Genomic DNA, 17,702 nt, shown 5'->3' with positions numbered 1-17,702 from the left:
GGAAATTATATATATATATATATTTTTTATTTCATTCATATATATATATAACTTCACCACCCAAAAAAAAATTTATAATTTCCTATTTCTTTTTTTATTCACGAAATACAAAAAAAAAAAAAAAAAACCCTATTTCGTTGATTGTGTCATGAAATGCGGAAAAAAACAAAACAAAACAAATCAGTTTTCGTTTTTATTCACGAAATTAAAAAAAAAAAAACATCTATTTCGTTGATTGTGTCACGAAATGCAAAAAAAATAAAAATAAAAAAATGCTATTTCGTTAAGCAGTTCACGAACTGCAAAAAAAAAAAAAAAAAAAAAAAAATTGTTGCGGCTATGAACAGTAAATGCTGGGCATTTCGTTGAATAATCAACGAAATGCCCATTATGGTATAAAAAAAAAAAGACACCTTATTTTGATCTAATTGCTGCAAAAATAAGTCATTTTGGCTCCGGACTCCTACATGACTTGCGCGATTACTTTTTTGCTGGCCTTTACCTTTCTGTTTTATGTTGTCTTTGGACCACGACATGGTGTTTGTTTAGCACAAATGATCTTCCAAGATCAAGTGGTGCCAACATTGCTTCAAATGTGAGGCACTGTAGCTCCTTGAAGGCTGCTGGAAACCTACAATTCTTGGTACTAGTTAGAGAAAATACATTATTTGACCCTTGAACTTGACACGAAAACTCAGTTTGACAACTAAACTTAACTTGTATTTATTTATCTCTCTTAACAACTTTCATTTCAATTATTTACCACCCTGAAAAAATAATAACACTCTCACAATGGGAGGTGTATTACACTCGCGCCACGTTATTGCCACATCGTTGCCACGTCATTGCCATGTCAAAAATTACTAACCCTTCATTTTTTGTTTTCTTTTATTATTTTTTCTCTTTCTTCTTCTTTCTCTTTAACCCCCGCTGCCGCCACACTTCCGCCGCCGCTGCCGCCGCACCGCCGTCGACGCCGCCATGATTGAACATAGCTCAGTTCGTCATCCTCACCACGTCAAAAATTACCAACCCTTCATTTTTTATTTTTCTCTTCTTCTTTCTCCTCATCCTACCATAACCACCCATAAGAACAACACCCAGAAGCAACACCAAATTGAAATACATTTATTTCTTCTATGAAGGTGACCCATATACACCCATAAGCACCTCTATGTATATTCACATTTTCTACTTCAAAAATCACTGAAAAAAAGAAAAGAAAATGACCTGAATTTCAGTTGATCGAATTGTCATCTTTAACCCACACCCACCACCACGATCATCACCCCACCAAATTTCATCCAATTTCTTCTCAAATTTGTCCAAATTGGTTATTTTGATTGTTATTGTTGACTATTATTATTATTATTATTATTAGCAACTCCATTTCTTCCATAATCATTATTCCATAACTTTATTTTTGAAAGAAAACAAAAATCAAAATCAAGAAACCAAAAAATGGTGAAAATGGTAAGAAAAGAATGATGAGAATATAGAGAGAAAGAGGAATTTGTGAAGAAGAAGAAGGAGGAGGAAGGTGGTGGGGGCGGGGCTGTGGCGTGGGGTGGGGGTTGTGAAGAAGACGAAATGCTCTTAATGTCCCTGAAGGACAAAATATACAGCGTGCATGGAGCATGGTAGACCAATCGGTTCCAAATATAATAATCCTTGAAAAAGGGAGGAGCAAATGATCATATTAAGAAGGCAATGTGCTCTTGAAGAGCTACGACATAACACTTCATAAACCTTATGGGAGGTTCAGGTACCTGAAAATAATGAAGTGATGAGATCTCAGTAAGTTATGTCGAATTGCGAACCGATACAACATGATATCTTGTCGACAATATACAATATAGCGCACAATATTGTATAAGGTTGTGAGGATTTGATTTCTACGTCTCTTAAAGCATGTTGACGTAGAATAATTACTTGATGAAATTTAATCTGATATCGTGCTGATAACGTGTTATAAAATAATAACTATAAAGTAAATATACGGAAGAAATATGTAGAGAGAATATGTAGAGAGATATCAGTTTATATTACTTCTGCTCTTTCAACATTGCATCTGTGCATCCTATTTATAGAGAAACAGGACATGAGATATTTTGAGATATTTTGGGATATTTTGGGATATTTTGGATATCCACTATTTGGGATATTTTTGACACTCCCCTTTGGATATCCATTAATAGATGATGTGTCTCGTTAAAACCTTATTAGCTGTGGCGTGGGGTGGGGGGCTGTGAAGAAGAAGAAGGTGGTGGGGGCGGGGTTGTTTGGTGAAGAAGAGGGGGCGGGGTTGTGGGGTGGGGTGGAGAGGAGCGGGTGGGGGTGGGCGGTGCATTTTGATTTTATTTTTTAATTATATATTATTTTTATTTTATTTTTTAATTATATAATAATATATATATCAGCGGGCCCACCTTTTTATATTTTTCACTCTCTTAATTTTTTTTTTTTTACTTTTTTTTGCCACTTTAGCATTTGGGGTTGTATTTAATTAAGATGAAAGTTGTTACGGGGTAAACAAATACAAGTTAAATTTAGTTGCCAAACTGAGTTTTCATGCCAAGTTGAAGAGTCAAATAATGTCTTTTTCTCTGCTAGTTACTACGTTGTACCTGTTGCTTGCCTTGCGTGTCAGTCGATGACTTAAGAATGAGCAATTCTGTAAGAGTTGGTGTTTTGTAGAAGATGTAATCAAACAATTGCAGAGTCTCGTAACTAGATTGCCCCAAACACAAGGCAATCAAAGCTAGTCTAACTAATAAGACTTGTGTGTCTACCTTGAGAAACAGTGTCATATTGAAGTTTCTGTATTCTCATGTTAATATGCCTCAGGGTGCATATAATTTCTCTTTAACTGGCGTGCTTAATGTCTCTGTTGTGTCGCCTTATCCTCCGTCTTACAGAACAAAATCAAGTTGGTGGAGAACTTGTTGGCAGCGCCCTCAGCATTCATTTAGTCACATCATAATGCTTCTCCCAACCTTTCTCTTGAATAAGTTCAAGCCCGCTTAAGCATATTGTTATTCTCCAAAAAGATGTAAAAGAAGAAGAGGGGATTGCGATCCAAATAGTATACAACGTTTGACCAAGTAGCAATGAAAACTGAAGCAGATAGAACCAGTGAATTGTTAAATTCGATTCATGTGGAAGAAAAAGTCCCAGAAGGTGAAAACAAGAATATGATTCAGTATGCTGGTGGATAATCAACTCTTAGGCTTTGGATAAGATTTTATATCTCCGACAAACAGATATAGAGAAGCTCTCTCAGAACAACCCTGCTGATTTTTTGCTAAGGAGCTTCTGGTTAACCGTAAAAGAGATGACCAAGACTCGGGGGAAGATGTTGACCTATATCTAACTGATAATCCATTTTAATTGCGTGTAGCTGCTCTAATATCTAGGACAAACTTCATAAGATGTCTCCTGTTACTTTGTGACTTCTCAAGCCCTTGATCTATAGCTAACCTTGTCGATTTTCTTCTACTTAGATGGATGGAACAAGGGAAAATGATAGTTTTCTCTTTCCTTCCTTGTCCTGCTTGACATTTTAAGTTGCTCTATCGAAGTGCTATTTTAAAGATTGTTCTGAGATTCAACAGAGAAGAAATAGTTGGGAATGAAGCTTTCATTATTGACTGAAGATATTACAGCACAAGTGAATTAAGTTACAAATACAACCTCCGCCTCAACCTCACCAGAAAACAAACACAACCCCAGAAACGGAAACAAAAGAAACAATGACTCATGGATGTGAAACTCCTTCCTGGCAAATTACACATAAAATGTAGCACACGAATAATATTACATATGTTTTCTGGCTATCTTATTTCTCTATATATGATCATATTTTCCCCAACCATCACTTCAGGCAAATTCTTCTTCAATTAGAAGTTTGGACCAGCTGCCAGGATCTCCTCAGTCAGGTTGCTATCAGTTCCAATCTTGTAGTTAGCGAACACCTCAAAATTCTTCTTAAAGAGGCCTCCCAACTTCAACAGGGTATCTTTGTGGGCCTTCTTGTCGGGCCACTGTTACAGCAGATGAGATTACATTAACATAATGGTATTAACATAATGTAACAATTAGGCAATGCTGCGGTGTATGCTAACTTACAGTGTTCACAGGATCCAGAATCTCGGAAGGTACTCCCTCAAGTTCAGTTGGAATCTCCAGCCCGAATACGTCGGTCTTCTTGTATTCCGCTTTCAAAAGCGCCCCGGAGTGGATGGCATCAATGATCTTCCTTGTGTAAGCTAACTTAATTCGGCTGCCTGATCCATAACTGGTCGTAACAGAGAGATTCATTACATTCATAGTTTGAGTGACATCATTTGGATTCATGTTGTGGACGAGTGCTCTTACCTTCCACCTGACCAGCCAGTGTTCACAAGCCATCCTGTAGCTCCCTGTTTCTGCATCTTCTCAGCCAGCATGGCTGCATATTTTGTTGGATGAAGCATGATAAATGCTGCACCAAAACATGCTGAAAATGTTGCTGTAGGCTCCTTAATACCATCCTCAGTTCCTGCCACCTGTGAATAGTCAAAGCAATAGTCTTTACATCTTATCTCGAAAGTTCATATGTAATCTGTGAGGGAACAGATTTCATGAGTGTGTATATATATACCAAAGCTGTGTAGCCACTGATAAAGTGGTACATTGTCTGTGCCAAGTTCAATTTGCTGACTGGTGGAAGCACGCCAAATGCATCACATGCAAGGAGAATGACATTCTTTGGATGAGGACCAACACATGGTATTTTAGCATTTGGGATGTATTCGATCGGATATGCTGCCCGGGTGTTCTCTGCAATCAAACCATCCCATTAAAGTCATGAAGCAACATCAACTGATTCATACATATGGCCAGAGATGAAATATCTCTGTTCGATTCAATAAAATTTACCTGTCACTGATTTGTCTGCATAATCCACTTCTCGGGTATGTTCTTCGAAAACCACATTTTCCAGCACTGGATAAAACATTCATATAAATTTGGATTCACACTAGTAACTTGACAGAAAATAACGTGAAGACATGATCAAGTGGGAATCAGAAAATACCAGTGCCAAACTTGATGGCATTCCAGATATCAGGCTCCTTCTCCCTTGAAAGGTCTACGCATTTGGCATAGCAACCTCCCTCAATGTTTGAGACACCATGATTACTCCAGCAGTGTTCATCATCTCCAATAAGGTATCGGTTGTGATCAGTAGACAGTGTTGTCTTCCCAGTTCCTAATATGAACCAAGTGCAGAAAGAGAAACATGAGCATCGAAGTATATAGAAACGATGTCAAATTTTGCTGTGAGATATAAAGATAAGAGGACACATATTGTTGCTGCTCCGATAAAGGGAGGACCAATCCCTTTACACTATACCTGATAATCCAAAAAAGAGGGCTACATCTCCTTCTTTTCCCATATTGCAGCCAGAGTGTAGAGAGAGGATTTGGCGCTTAGGCATTAGATAGTGCATTACGCCGAAAAGACCTTTCTTCATTTCCCCAGCATACTGTGTGCCAAGGATGACCATTTCCCTCCTACCAAGATTGATGTCTATGCTAGTAGAGGAAGTCATATAGTGGGTGTAACGGTTACATGGGAATTGACCAGCGTTGTATATTGTGAAGTCCGGAGTACCAAAATCCTCCAGCTCTTCTGGAGTGGGTCGGATACACCTGTCACCGACCCGGTTATTGAATTGCACTGACTAACATGTTTTACATGATCTTTTTGTATTCCTTTAATTCACTAAGGCTCTTTAATGGTTGCAAAAGCTAAAGACAGAAAATGTGCATACGTAAAAGTAGAGGATACTTATCTGGTGACCTGTAAAACATGAGAATGTAAAAGCAGAGAGTTTTAAAAGAATCATGATCAGTGTCTTACATGTTGTGCATGAACAAGGAGTGATAGGCTCTGGCAGATACAATTCTAACTTTGATACGGTTGTTTGGATCCCAGTTGAGGAACTGATCATTCACGTACACCTGAAATATCCAAGTAGTATCAAAAGTCAGAAGAGATAGTATTTTCATCACCATAAAGTTGATTATCAGGCTTCTTAATTATATGTGCAAGGAGCTTCTTCTACTTGTCAAATCTTTTAGTTACAGGTAATGTTCCAATTACAATTAATTACATTCAGGATTTAGATTCTGTGAGTTCAATCTTAAGAATTTTAGTATTGAACTCATTATATTTTTAAAGTTACGGGTTCATATCTACTATATATACAATTTTAATAATTTTTTACACATAAATTTATACTCCGTGTCGAAAGTTGAGGGTTCAATTGAACCCCCACTTAATAGGCTAGATCCGCCCCTGATTACAGGTCTCACCATCCATGATCTGTATGACTGACCCAAAAGCAGGGGCAATGATAAGGTTCCTAAGACGGTGACTAATAGGTCAATACCAAAACAACTTTACCCGCGGACTCAATCTTTGGATAGCTTACGAAAAATATTTGGATATAATTGTATGTAGTAGATATGAATCCAAAGATATTTTCCTCCATATTGGGACCAAAAATCAATATCAGTTCATTTGTTGTAGAACATGTGTACATTTTCATTAGAGGGTAGAGAGATATGTTACGATCCTAGGGAAGATGAGGAGATTATGTTGCACCATAAACAGGAGTGTCTTGTGGCCATGCGTAGGCCCATGAATCATGACAGGAATGAATGGGACTAAGAAATAATTACATCAATACTGCAAGAAACAATCAGGAAATATACTACCCTTGTCGTTATTATAATCTTACGTAACATGAGACAATGTAACATAGGTAGTAGCAACTGTAGCCATTTCATATACCACGACAAAACCAAAATTAAATAAATAAAGGGATTAAAAGTAGTCACCCTATACATATATTACTATTTTATTTACATGGGAAATAACACACGCCTTTAGATTATCGCAGAATGACTAGTTGACTATGGACTATTCTCTATGCCCTCGAATTCTGGAATTAAATTAATTTATTGACGTATTGACATTATTTTAATGAGGTACTTAAATGTTCTATAAGTCAGGAAAATAAACGTGGTGGTGTAGATGATGACGCGGCAGCACTAAGCAAGGGGGGAGCATATGCATAGTTTCAACAACCGTTGACATTAAATAACTTGGTGGGATATGGATAAGAGATCTTTTATGCATGTTAAAAATGATCACGAAAGTAGACTTTAGTGAAATGATAATATTGTTTAAAATGAGGTAAATTACCCTCTCCAAAGAGCATAGGTAATCAACAGCTCTTTCTCTGTTGATTAAGAAAGTCTGCTCGTCCATTTCGATATTGGGTGAGCCCCTGTTTTTTCCAAAAAAATATATCATAACAATCATGACGTTAGAAAGTGACACTAGATACTAAAAATAATTTTTTTTTATGGAATAAAAAAAATTGACGAATTAAACAGAATTAGCAAAAATGACAACATATGCTAGACACATATGTAGATCTACGATTTTTAGTCAGCTAATTTGGAGTACGTGCAATTATTGTGCGTATATGCGCATATGTGTGTGTATATATAGTTTGAGTTGAAAATATTAATTGCCGTCCTAAGAAAGGGAAATAGGGGAAACTTACTTTCCCCACCAAAGGTCATCCTCAGTAGTTTCATCTCTAACAACACGTTTGTCTCTAGGGGAACGCCCTGTTTTGGCTCCGGAAAGTGTGGCCAAAGCACCACTTGACGTGATGAATGATCCCTTTTCATACTTGATTGCTTGCTCATACAGCTCTATGAAAAGTAAAAATATATTGTCAAAACATTAAACATCTAATCAAACAATAATAGCCCTTTTTTATGACTTAGAAAAAAAAAAAGGGTCAAACGCCTTGCGTCTTATAACAAAAGAATTTTTCCAAGAGACTAAGAAAAGATTTGTACGGTATAGAACATCAAAATCTATATAATAAACAAAATGTAACACGTAATGATCAATCATACAATTTGAAAATAGCACAAGAGTTTTAATTAAATCATTGACCATAAATGTAAAATGGAGAATGGCTAGGCATTATTATTAGAGTAACAAAATGTGAACAAGTCAAGAGAGATGAGTCATACTGATGTAAGAGTAATAAAAGGTCGGTAGAAGCACTTTAATGCTTTTAATTACCTAAGTGGGATTTTTCGATACAAAAAAGTAAAAATATACAAGGATTGTAAAATTATTTACCAGCAGGAGAGAGATTGTAGAGAATGTGAGTGAACTTGAGGCCACTGTCACTAATGTTAAGGACAGGGGTGTGGTGTACGTGGTGAGCCGGCTTTTGCACCTTGGGCGTTTCCGTCCTTGAAGGGTCTCCTCTCACTACTTTTGGTCCTGTCTCTCGTGTCAAAGACGCCAATGATGCACTGTTTTTTACACAACAAAAGGGGAAAAAGATTAACGTCTTGAAACTTTAAGGGGTCCTTTGGTTTGAAGACAAATAGTAATGGGATTAGTAATGTTTGGAATTAATTATGCTGACGTAATTTTTTATTAATGTTTAATTTGTTGTACTAAAAATAATATGTATTGCATGTCAAGAATAGTATGATGTATAACTATAAGAATAGTACTAATATTATTAATGTTTTACTATGCATAAAAATAATACTACTGAATAGTTGTATATATGTCAAAGGCAACCAAACTAGGTGTATATATGATACTCTTATTAGTTGTATATATGTCAAAGGCAACCAAACATTGTACCGAAATTTTATAGCAGCACTATTCTACCTAATACACCTGACAATCGACCCCTAGCGTGGGGAGAAATAAAAGGAGTCACGGTGACTTAAAAACATAGCATAGTACAAACTTAGTGGAGCAGTACTATGCTATGTTTCTTTTTCTTTGTACTTTTTGTCATCTTCTAGAAAAGATCGAGTCCGTGACAGTAAAAAAGATCTTTGATCGAGCCAACTCTACCTCCAAGTGAGATGACAAATTAAGACATTAGTAATTTACTAATTTACAATTCAATTAAATTGTCTTCTTGAGTAAAAGTGGAGGAAGAGATCTAGGAGTTTCTTAGGGAGATTAACCTCACCTAAAGTTGAGTAAATATTACGTGGTTCTTGGACTCGTGGGCCAAGGCCCTACGTATTAATATCATGGCACTAATTTCGTGATGGACAAAAATGATCCGATCTTTTTGTCATTTTTCAGAAACATTTCAGCAAAAGAACGACACCGTTAGACTAAACATCGAGGAGTATGTTTGTCATGATCGTCACTCAATTAATAATAATTATACTCAATTAATAGTTATTACTATATGATTTACCTAATGGATTGGAGCTGTTGTGTCTGGCGTTCTTCTTCAGAAACGGCAACGCCACCGAAAACATGAGGGGACTTGATGGGTGTAGTGGGTGCAGATTTCTTCTTCTGAAGAGAATGCAACTCATCCAACGTCTGAGCTTTCACAGGCGTAGCACTGTCGTCATGGCAAACAACGTTTTCATCATCTGTCTTCTGTGTCTGGATCTTAGGTAATCCACTTTTCCTCTTGCTATCAAAACTGAATTCTCCATTTCCCCCTCCGTTCGACGCCATCTTAAGATCCCTGCAAAATAAATAATTAATCATTAAATTTCTATTTTTAGCGTGACTCTCTAGTAAGTAGAAAATTTATATTATAAAATACGATTTTTTTCATCTCATTTTCACCCAACCAACTACATGGTGGGTAATAGGTCCATTGATCAAATGCTGACAAACTTTCTAGTTTTTTTGCGTGAAACTACTACTTTTTCTTCTTTTCTCATTGATTCAATTAAAATATCTGTGCGATTTCACTGAAAAAATAGTGATTTTTTTAACAGCGCAATTAGGCATAACACCGGAAACCAAGAAATAAGAACTGTCTTAAGCAAAATCTAGCTTCTCGCTCTGGATGAGTAGTTCCAAAATTTGGGTTTATTGTTCCCAAATTTTTTGCTCGTTGTAAGCAATTTTGATTGCTTTTTAATATCATTTGAGAATAACAACATTCTGTTAGGAAGAAAAAAAATCACATTCATGAACGACGAATATGCATACATTTTAATATTAAAGTGGAAAGGGAACTCAGGACGAAATTTAGCCTATAACAAAAACAGAGCACTTATGAAAAAGAGAAATAATTACCAGAATCAGAGAGGAAGATGATGATGAAATTGACGAAAAGCTGAATTTGAAGAAATAAACCCTAAGCAAGGGATTCAACCATACAACGTAATTGAAGTGAACTAATGTGAAAAACCCACGAAATGAAAGGATGTGTTCTTTTGGGCAACTGAGCTGCAGAATTTATAGTGTCCTCGTTTGGTTTGTCACACGCTTCCAACTATGGTACAGCTAACCATGGTTAATGGATAAACCCAAGAAGTTGTCAAGATAAGGTTTTTGGTAACTTAAAAGGAAATAATTTTAAATAGCTGGGAAAAGACAATATGGACAAGTAATGCAATTAGTTAATTTGCCCATATGAATACTCAAGTACATGCATGATGAATTACTTGCTAATCGGAAATTTCAAAGGAGGAACCAACACTGGAAACAGAGTTAATTGCACTTAATTGAATTCATTTTTTTAAATTAATTTTTTAGTAAAGATCCAGTCAAATGACTAAAAAATGATCATACAATTTTTTAGCGTATATCATATCTAGTTGTATCTTACGTGGACAACTATAATATAGGTACTTTTTCTATAATTTCTCTGAATTCGGTCCGTAAGAAATGGAGGGGAGATAGAAGCTGGACAAAGTATTTAGTGGCTTATACACGTTTTCAGTAAAATAGAGTTACGATCACTATACTACAACTCCAAATCATATAAAGTAGAACTTTGCTAGCAAAATTAGCTGGTTTGATAATTACTTTTCCCATTCTCTTATATCAAAGAGGGGTGATAAATTAGGCATTAACCTACTTTTTTATAATAAAATTTATTTTGATCCGCCTAATTCAGTCTATATAAAAGTGGAATTGATTTCCCTTTCAATGACACATGAGAAACCTTATTAAAATATTTTTAACAAAATACTTTTTTTGATGTGTCATATATAATCATAGAAAAAAAAAGCTTATTAGACATTTAAATATTTATAAGAAAATAAATAAAGAAATTAAAAGTTATCGAAAGAGTTGTATAGGTTAGCTATAACTCATTGTTTAGCACATTTCCGCCCAAATAATTTTTTAACGGATTATCAATCGCGCATTTACAAATTATTCCATTTTAACCTATTCAAATTCAGTCTAACTCGTCCATTTAATAACACCTATAATATCAAATTAAAATAAGAGAAAACCAAAAAACTAAAATAAAATTGGGATAAGAATAGAAAAGGTCAGTTAGGGAAATTAATAAAAGTGGCATATTGGGGTAGACAAATATTACGTAAGAAAGTGTGCGGTGCAAATCGAAGAAATGGGTCGTATTGACCGGTTGGGGGTGGGGGTGGGGGTGGGTGGGTAGGATACACGTCAGAGGCGTAATCACAAAGCCAAAATTTGACAATCGGCGTTTGTTTTTCTTTATTTATTATATCTGTTATTCACTGCATTAGCAGTGGCTGCAACTAGCATCCTCATCTCATGATCAGCAAATTTTACTGTAATTTAAATTGTACGTATTAGGCCCATGTTTTAAGCAATGAGTTGTAGAATCACTGTTTATCTTTTAAATACAGTAATAAACAGGGAAAAGGAAAAATTGAATAAGAGGAATAACGTACAACTGAACAAGAGTCGTCCAAATAATAGATGAATTATGATCCAAACTATTTATTGAATTTGACCCGTTTTAAATTGCCTAAATATCATTCGACACCTTGGAGTCATCCTCACTTATTTGACACCCCTAAGTGAAGCAACGACGGATCTAACATGTTAGTATATTGGTTCACTTGACTTCACTAGTTTTTATCTAGATCTTGAATATGAATTATGAGCCGAGGGTCTTTCGGAAATAGCCGTCCTACCTTAATAGGAGTAAGGTCTGCGTAAACTCTACTCTTCCCAGACCCACGTTGTGAGATTTCACTGAATTGTTGTTGTTGTTAAATATTTATGACTATTTGATTGTGACTCAATTATTATAGTGGAATCTTAAGATTGCTGTAGAAATTCATAAGTTTCAAATTTTGAACCTTCGTTAATTGTCGTTGATCTCTGGGAAAAAAAGAGTAAAAAAACAACTCCTCCATTTTATTTTATATGTATTCATATTTGATTAGATACAAAAATTTTAGAAAACAAAAATAATTTTTAAATTTTGTAATCTTAAATTAAAGACGTTTTTAATGTATTCAAATACTCTTTGAATGATATGTTCTTAAAATGACGTGTAAGAATTAAAAACTTACTAAACATAAGAAATGATATTTTCTTTTAAACGGACAAAAGAAAAGTAAGGATTAAAATGTAGGAAGTAGTATTCAGCAGGAACTCAGATTATCATCTTAGGAAACACCTTTTTTTTTTTACCTTACCCCACTTCTCCAATAAGTTAACCAAAAAGCGCTAGGGTAATAAGAGACAGAGCTTTCAAAATCCTTAGTTTAAGGAATCAAATCTGGGAACTTGTAAAATTTTCAAGTCATTTATTAGACTCTTTTAAAAAAGAAATGCTCTCTTTAGTTGCAGCTACACTTGACTATATGGTAAAGCTATATCTGGGGTAAATGTTACTTGGTTACGGTTGTTAACCACACGAATCCCAGAAGAAAGTGGTCAAGAAACTTCTTAAGTAGGTTCCCACTATTTATTCAAATACTCCAATATAAAAATTTACTAATGTTACACAACTGACGATAATTGTGTAATTTTTTTTAATCTACGTCCATCACAGCAAAATAATTATTTTGCGCGTCACACAACTGACGATTATTGTGTGAGATTTTTTCTATAGACTGAAAAATGTATAAGATTTGAATTCACTTATTTGTAAGATAAAAAAACTTCTCACACAACTATTATCAGTTACATGAGGTACAACGTAAAGCCCCAACTGGACTTAACCATTTGACATATGCAATAGTTAATATTGAATAAATTATTATGTAGTTATTAATAATAAATTTTAAAAATATTGTACTTAAATTACTTATTTTAAAATAACAGTTGGCCTGGTGATATTCTCTCTTTCTATGCTTTAAACAGGGTATTGAACTTTGGTGTTGGTGGGACCAAAATGCCGTTGCAATTTGAATTGTTAATTTTCCACTTATAATGCTTCTTTAAGCCGATGTAACTTTTATACAGAGTTACTATATGCATCTGTTTCTTCATTGACTCATTTAAGAGTTTAGATCAATGGGAATGAAGTATCACTGTGCATGTGTACATTCCTTTTCTTTAATAATGGACATGACTTTATTACTATAGATATATCTTTTCAATTTATTACTTTATAGTTTATATAAAATTAAACCTAAATTGATGATGGTAACAGCAAAAGCACCTAGTGCTGAGACCAGAGGCGAATTTAGGATTTCTGGAGCATGGGTTCACCACTCAATTTTCAACCAAGTGCACCATTTAGTCTTTTGTAGTATGTGTTCCCGTAGGTAGTATTATACTAATTTTAGAAAATATATACATAAAATACCTAGCTTTTCGGCGAGACTATGTGTTCACGTGCTCCAAAAAAAGGTCCTAAATTCGCCACTGGCTGAGACAGTGAAACTCTACGTCCCTTACGTAGTTGCTTAATGTCTACACTCACATCCTCAACTTTGATCAAGCGCATGAATATATGTTACTAAAACAGGAGTACTGTATTTACTTAGTGTAGGATTTTCATAAGAGAAGCACAGAAAAAGAAAAACATTGTACACTGAATGCGGATATGGTAGAGAAATAAGAAGGAAACCAAAATAACATTAATTCGATATTAGGTTAATCTTGCCACTGAATATGTGTGTGTGTGGACGAGCGTGATAATAATTTATTTGAAAACTCTTATAATGAAAAAGAATATGTTATAAATTTTCGAATTCAAAAAAGGTAATGATAAATAATGCTTCAATGTGTCATATATAACGAAAATTGAATTAATGGGATCCATAAAGTTCGAATAAAGATTATCACAAAAACATCATGTTATAAAGGATAGCGCAAAGAGAAACATAGGATTAAATCGTGAAGCGCGAAGGGACAGACCGTGAGGCAATAGACACGTGCTATTTGATGACCTTTTCTCCAAAGAAGAAGATTGATCTAAGAATTGAAGATTGTGCCTCTCCATTGCTTTGTTTACTTTTCTCCAAAGGGGCACACCTTCCAATTTCAGCTGATATATTTTTAAATTATTTGTTTCTATTTTTGGACCCCACCAAATCTGAATTTTTGTTACAAATTGTTTGAACTTGTTCTCAAATAATCCAGTGAATTAATTGATCATTAAGGCACAATTTGTAAGCCCTTTTTCCCCCTTCCTTAGGCACAAGTTGCAAGTTATTCAATTATATTGGGATACATCTATTCATTTGAGATATTTGCACACTCTACTTGGTAAAACGTTTAGGCTAAAAAAAAAAAAAGGTGTAAATAATCTTATTCCATCACAGCAAAATACAGTTGTGACTCAAACTCATTACACAGACGGCCATGAGAACGATAGGACTTGGCAACACCACATTAATTACTAGACTGACTTTTACGCCAAATTTTCAATGGGAACTGGACTAGAATATACTCTTAACCACCAAGGACTACGATGAAACAGATGGTACACTCTCCTCTTCATTAGAGCTCTTGAGTTCAAACCTTAATAGGTTTTGAATTCAAACTCAAAAAATGAAGAAATTCCTGGTATGAAGTAATGGCAGAGTGAGATTTTCACTGAAGAAAATCAAGATATATAAAAGTAAACTAGTGTCACCACATTTAAAATGTATATTTACAATCTTTTTCGCGTTTTTTTTTTTTTGGCTACTCTTGCTTTTTTTTTTTTTTTTTTTTTTTTCTAACACTATATTAGCTATAAAGGTATTTGATAATTTTTCAATGTTTTCAAAAAATTGAATCACATAAAAGTTTTTCTAAGTTCGAAAACATCATTTTTCTTAGAGTATATTTAGACTTCCTTTTTGTTTTCAAACAAATGCATGCACCAAAGTTCTCCAATATATTATACTGAAATATTTGGGTTAAAGTCTTTAATGATTCAAATTGAGTTTTACCTTATGTTGGAGTAACTTATTTATTTTTTCCTCAATTAAACTTATATTGGCTAACCCATTTTGGGGGAAAATAAATTATTTATGGATTCGGGTATAAAAATATTTGATTCTACAAATTGTTATATGATGACGTCAATGAAGTTAACTTATAAATAAAAATAGCATTTAAAATTAAATAAATAAAAATCTTGATGTGATGAAATACTTTTGTAAATATTCCTTCAAATTAAATAATACAAAAGGAATTGAAAAGTTAATGAAATTATTTGTTTTTCTTACTTTAATATTTCCTTTTCCTTACAAAAAAGCATGTTAAGAAATGACGTATTTTTTTTATTTTTTTAAAAACATTATATTATAATTTCTTAAACGTGTATGTATTACTTTTTTCAAATATTTTTAGCTGTATATACAAATAATCTTTAATTTAAGAATTAGCATGTACTAAAGTAGAAAAAGAATGTCACGATAATTTTTTTACTTGTCTATAATAAATGTTATAGGTATATAATAACTTGAAACAAGTTTAATAATTATTTCCACATAAAAGAAAGACAATTTTTTTGATCAATTTTAAATTTGATTGAATAAATAGATTTTTTTTTTGTAGTGTCGCTATCACCTCTTCCACATCATCACTCCTGTAGCATAAAAAAGCCCACATAGTTATTTAAATTTGCCAAAATAGGTGAGAACTTGCAAGGTAATTAAAGCCTTGATTAGGGGTAAATGGATAATAATATTTAAATTTGGTTGAAAAATAGATTTTTGTAGTGTCACTATCACCTCTTACACATCATCACTCTTTGTAGTATTAAAAAGCCCATATAGTTATTCATATTTACCTTAATAAGTGATAACTTTTAAGGTAATTAAAGCTTCAATTGGGATTAAAATGGACAAAAAAAATCATGTGAGGACTACAAAAGTTAGTGATTCTCCCTTATATTATAGTAGTAATATACAAGAAAGTTAATGGATATACATATACTAGTACATATATACACATAAAAAAGAATACCATTTACCTATCTACACTTGAACCCCTGCATGCTCTACGTCTAGAATATATGTGAGTCCCTCTTGCTTATACTAAAACTTTCCAAGGTCTGTCTCATTAGTAGAAACAAAGAAGATAGTAGAAATTTTGTTGTATTTTCCTTGAATTCAAATCTGTACAAGGCTATGTATTTATAGACTAGCTAAGAGCATCTAAAAATATCCAATAAGATAATGTACTATGTACTACTACACCTGTCTCTATTCTATATGCGATTGTCTAACAAATCAAATGAATTATTTACAAGTGTCTACTAGAAATAAAATGTAAATACAAAATACTATACAGGTTGTGTACAACTACTATTTTGTTGTTTTGTACAGCTACTATTTTGTTGTTTTCCTATCTGATAGGCTTGGGCTGTTATTTTCATCTGATACACTAGGGCCTAGTACTGTGTTGTTGAGATGCGACCCAAATATTGTAATGTTGGTCCATTGTAAATCTGATGAGAGTTGGCCCAAATGCATTGTGACCCAAATGTGTATTAAGCCCAGAATATTAGGCCCAGAACTATATAAAGAAAATGATCCCTAATTATTCAGACCAAATCCCTATTTTGCTTCAGACACAAAGTACAACGAGTACAACGAACTCAGATCTTCTTTCATCGTCTCTTTCATCGTTTCGTTTCCTTTCCGTTTTTCGTCTTCTCTTTTCCTTTCATTTCGTTTTCTTCATTTCTGTGTAAATGTTGATCATTAATGTCAATACCCCCCTCAAGTTGGAGGGGAGATAAACGACTCCCAACTTGTCCAAAACAGATCGATGTGATACCCCAGATAGGGGTTTGGTGAAGAAAACTGCAAGCTGAGCTTTGGATGGAACGAAAGTGAGTGAAATCAACCCAAAAAGGAGTTGTTGCCTCACAAAATGGCAGTCTAAATCGACGTGCTTGGTTCTTTCGTGGAAAACGGGGTTCCGGGCTATATGAAGGGCTGCTTGACTGTCGGAGTGGACGGGAACTGGTAAGGGTGCCGAAACTGACAGATCGGTAAGGACACGAGTCAGCCAAGTGATTTCGGCGGTTACTCGGCGCATGGAACGGTATTCTGCCTCAGCAGATGAAAGGGAAACAGAGTCTTGCTTTTTCGACTTCCATGAAATAGGTGAACTCCCCAAACTTATAAAAAAACCACTGACTGAACGACGGGAGTCTGGGCATGAGGCCCAGTCGGCATCGCAAAAAGCAAGTAGATCAAATGATGGTTTGGAATTCATGAAAAGACCTTGATTGGGGTTGTCTTTAAGGTATCGAAGCACTCTAAAGGCTACAGAGTAGTGAGCAAGATGGGGTTTTTGCATATACTGACTAAGTATCAGCACAGGAAAAGATAGATCTGGATGCGTATGAGTAAGGTAGTTGAGTTTGCCCACCAGACGTCGGTACAGTGTGGGATCATCTAGTAGGGGTCCAGAATCAAGCCCTAATTTG

At 34.5% G+C, this 17,702-nt stretch overlaps 1 protein-coding gene across 1 annotated transcript; it reads right to left on the bottom strand.

Moving 5' to 3' along the window:
* Positions 1 to 3,622: 3,622 nt before the first annotated feature.
* LOC132627678 (phosphoenolpyruvate carboxykinase (ATP) 1-like) lies at positions 3,623 to 10,320 on the bottom strand. The gene is made up of 13 exons (XM_060343154.1): positions 10,163 to 10,320; positions 9,318 to 9,599; positions 8,219 to 8,397; positions 7,623 to 7,776; positions 7,256 to 7,340; positions 5,906 to 6,006; positions 5,396 to 5,694; positions 5,078 to 5,251; positions 4,921 to 4,986; positions 4,643 to 4,821; positions 4,378 to 4,547; positions 4,129 to 4,297; positions 3,623 to 4,043 (listed from the first exon to the last, which is right to left on the bottom strand). Exons 2-13 carry the CDS (start codon positions 9,587 to 9,589, stop codon positions 3,900 to 3,902), a joined length of 1,992 nt encoding a protein of 663 aa, XP_060199137.1. The 5' UTR covers positions 9,590 to 9,599; positions 10,163 to 10,320; the 3' UTR covers positions 3,623 to 3,899.
* Positions 10,321 to 17,702: the final 7,382 nt, after the last annotated feature.

The sequence above is a fragment of the Lycium barbarum genome, chromosome 2 (assembly GCF_019175385.1).
Source record: "Lycium barbarum isolate Lr01 chromosome 2, ASM1917538v2, whole genome shotgun sequence".
In the NCBI taxonomy this organism is placed as follows: Eukaryota; Viridiplantae; Streptophyta; class Magnoliopsida; order Solanales; family Solanaceae; genus Lycium; species Lycium barbarum.
This window is presented reverse-complemented; position numbering and strand designations above follow the sequence as displayed.

Coding starts and splice junctions, on each gene's coding strand:
- LOC132627678 (XM_060343154.1), bottom strand. CDS start 9,589: ATGGCGTCGAACGGAGGGGGAAATGGAGAATTCAGTTTTGATAGCAAG. Junction 5,695..5,905: donor TCCTTGTTCATGCACAACAT/GTAAGACACTGA, acceptor GGTCGGTGACAG/GTGTATCCGACCCACTCCAG. Junction 4,298..4,377: donor ACTGGCTGGTCAGGTGGAAG/GTAAGAGCACTC, acceptor TGTTACGACCAG/TTATGGATCAGGCAGCCGAA.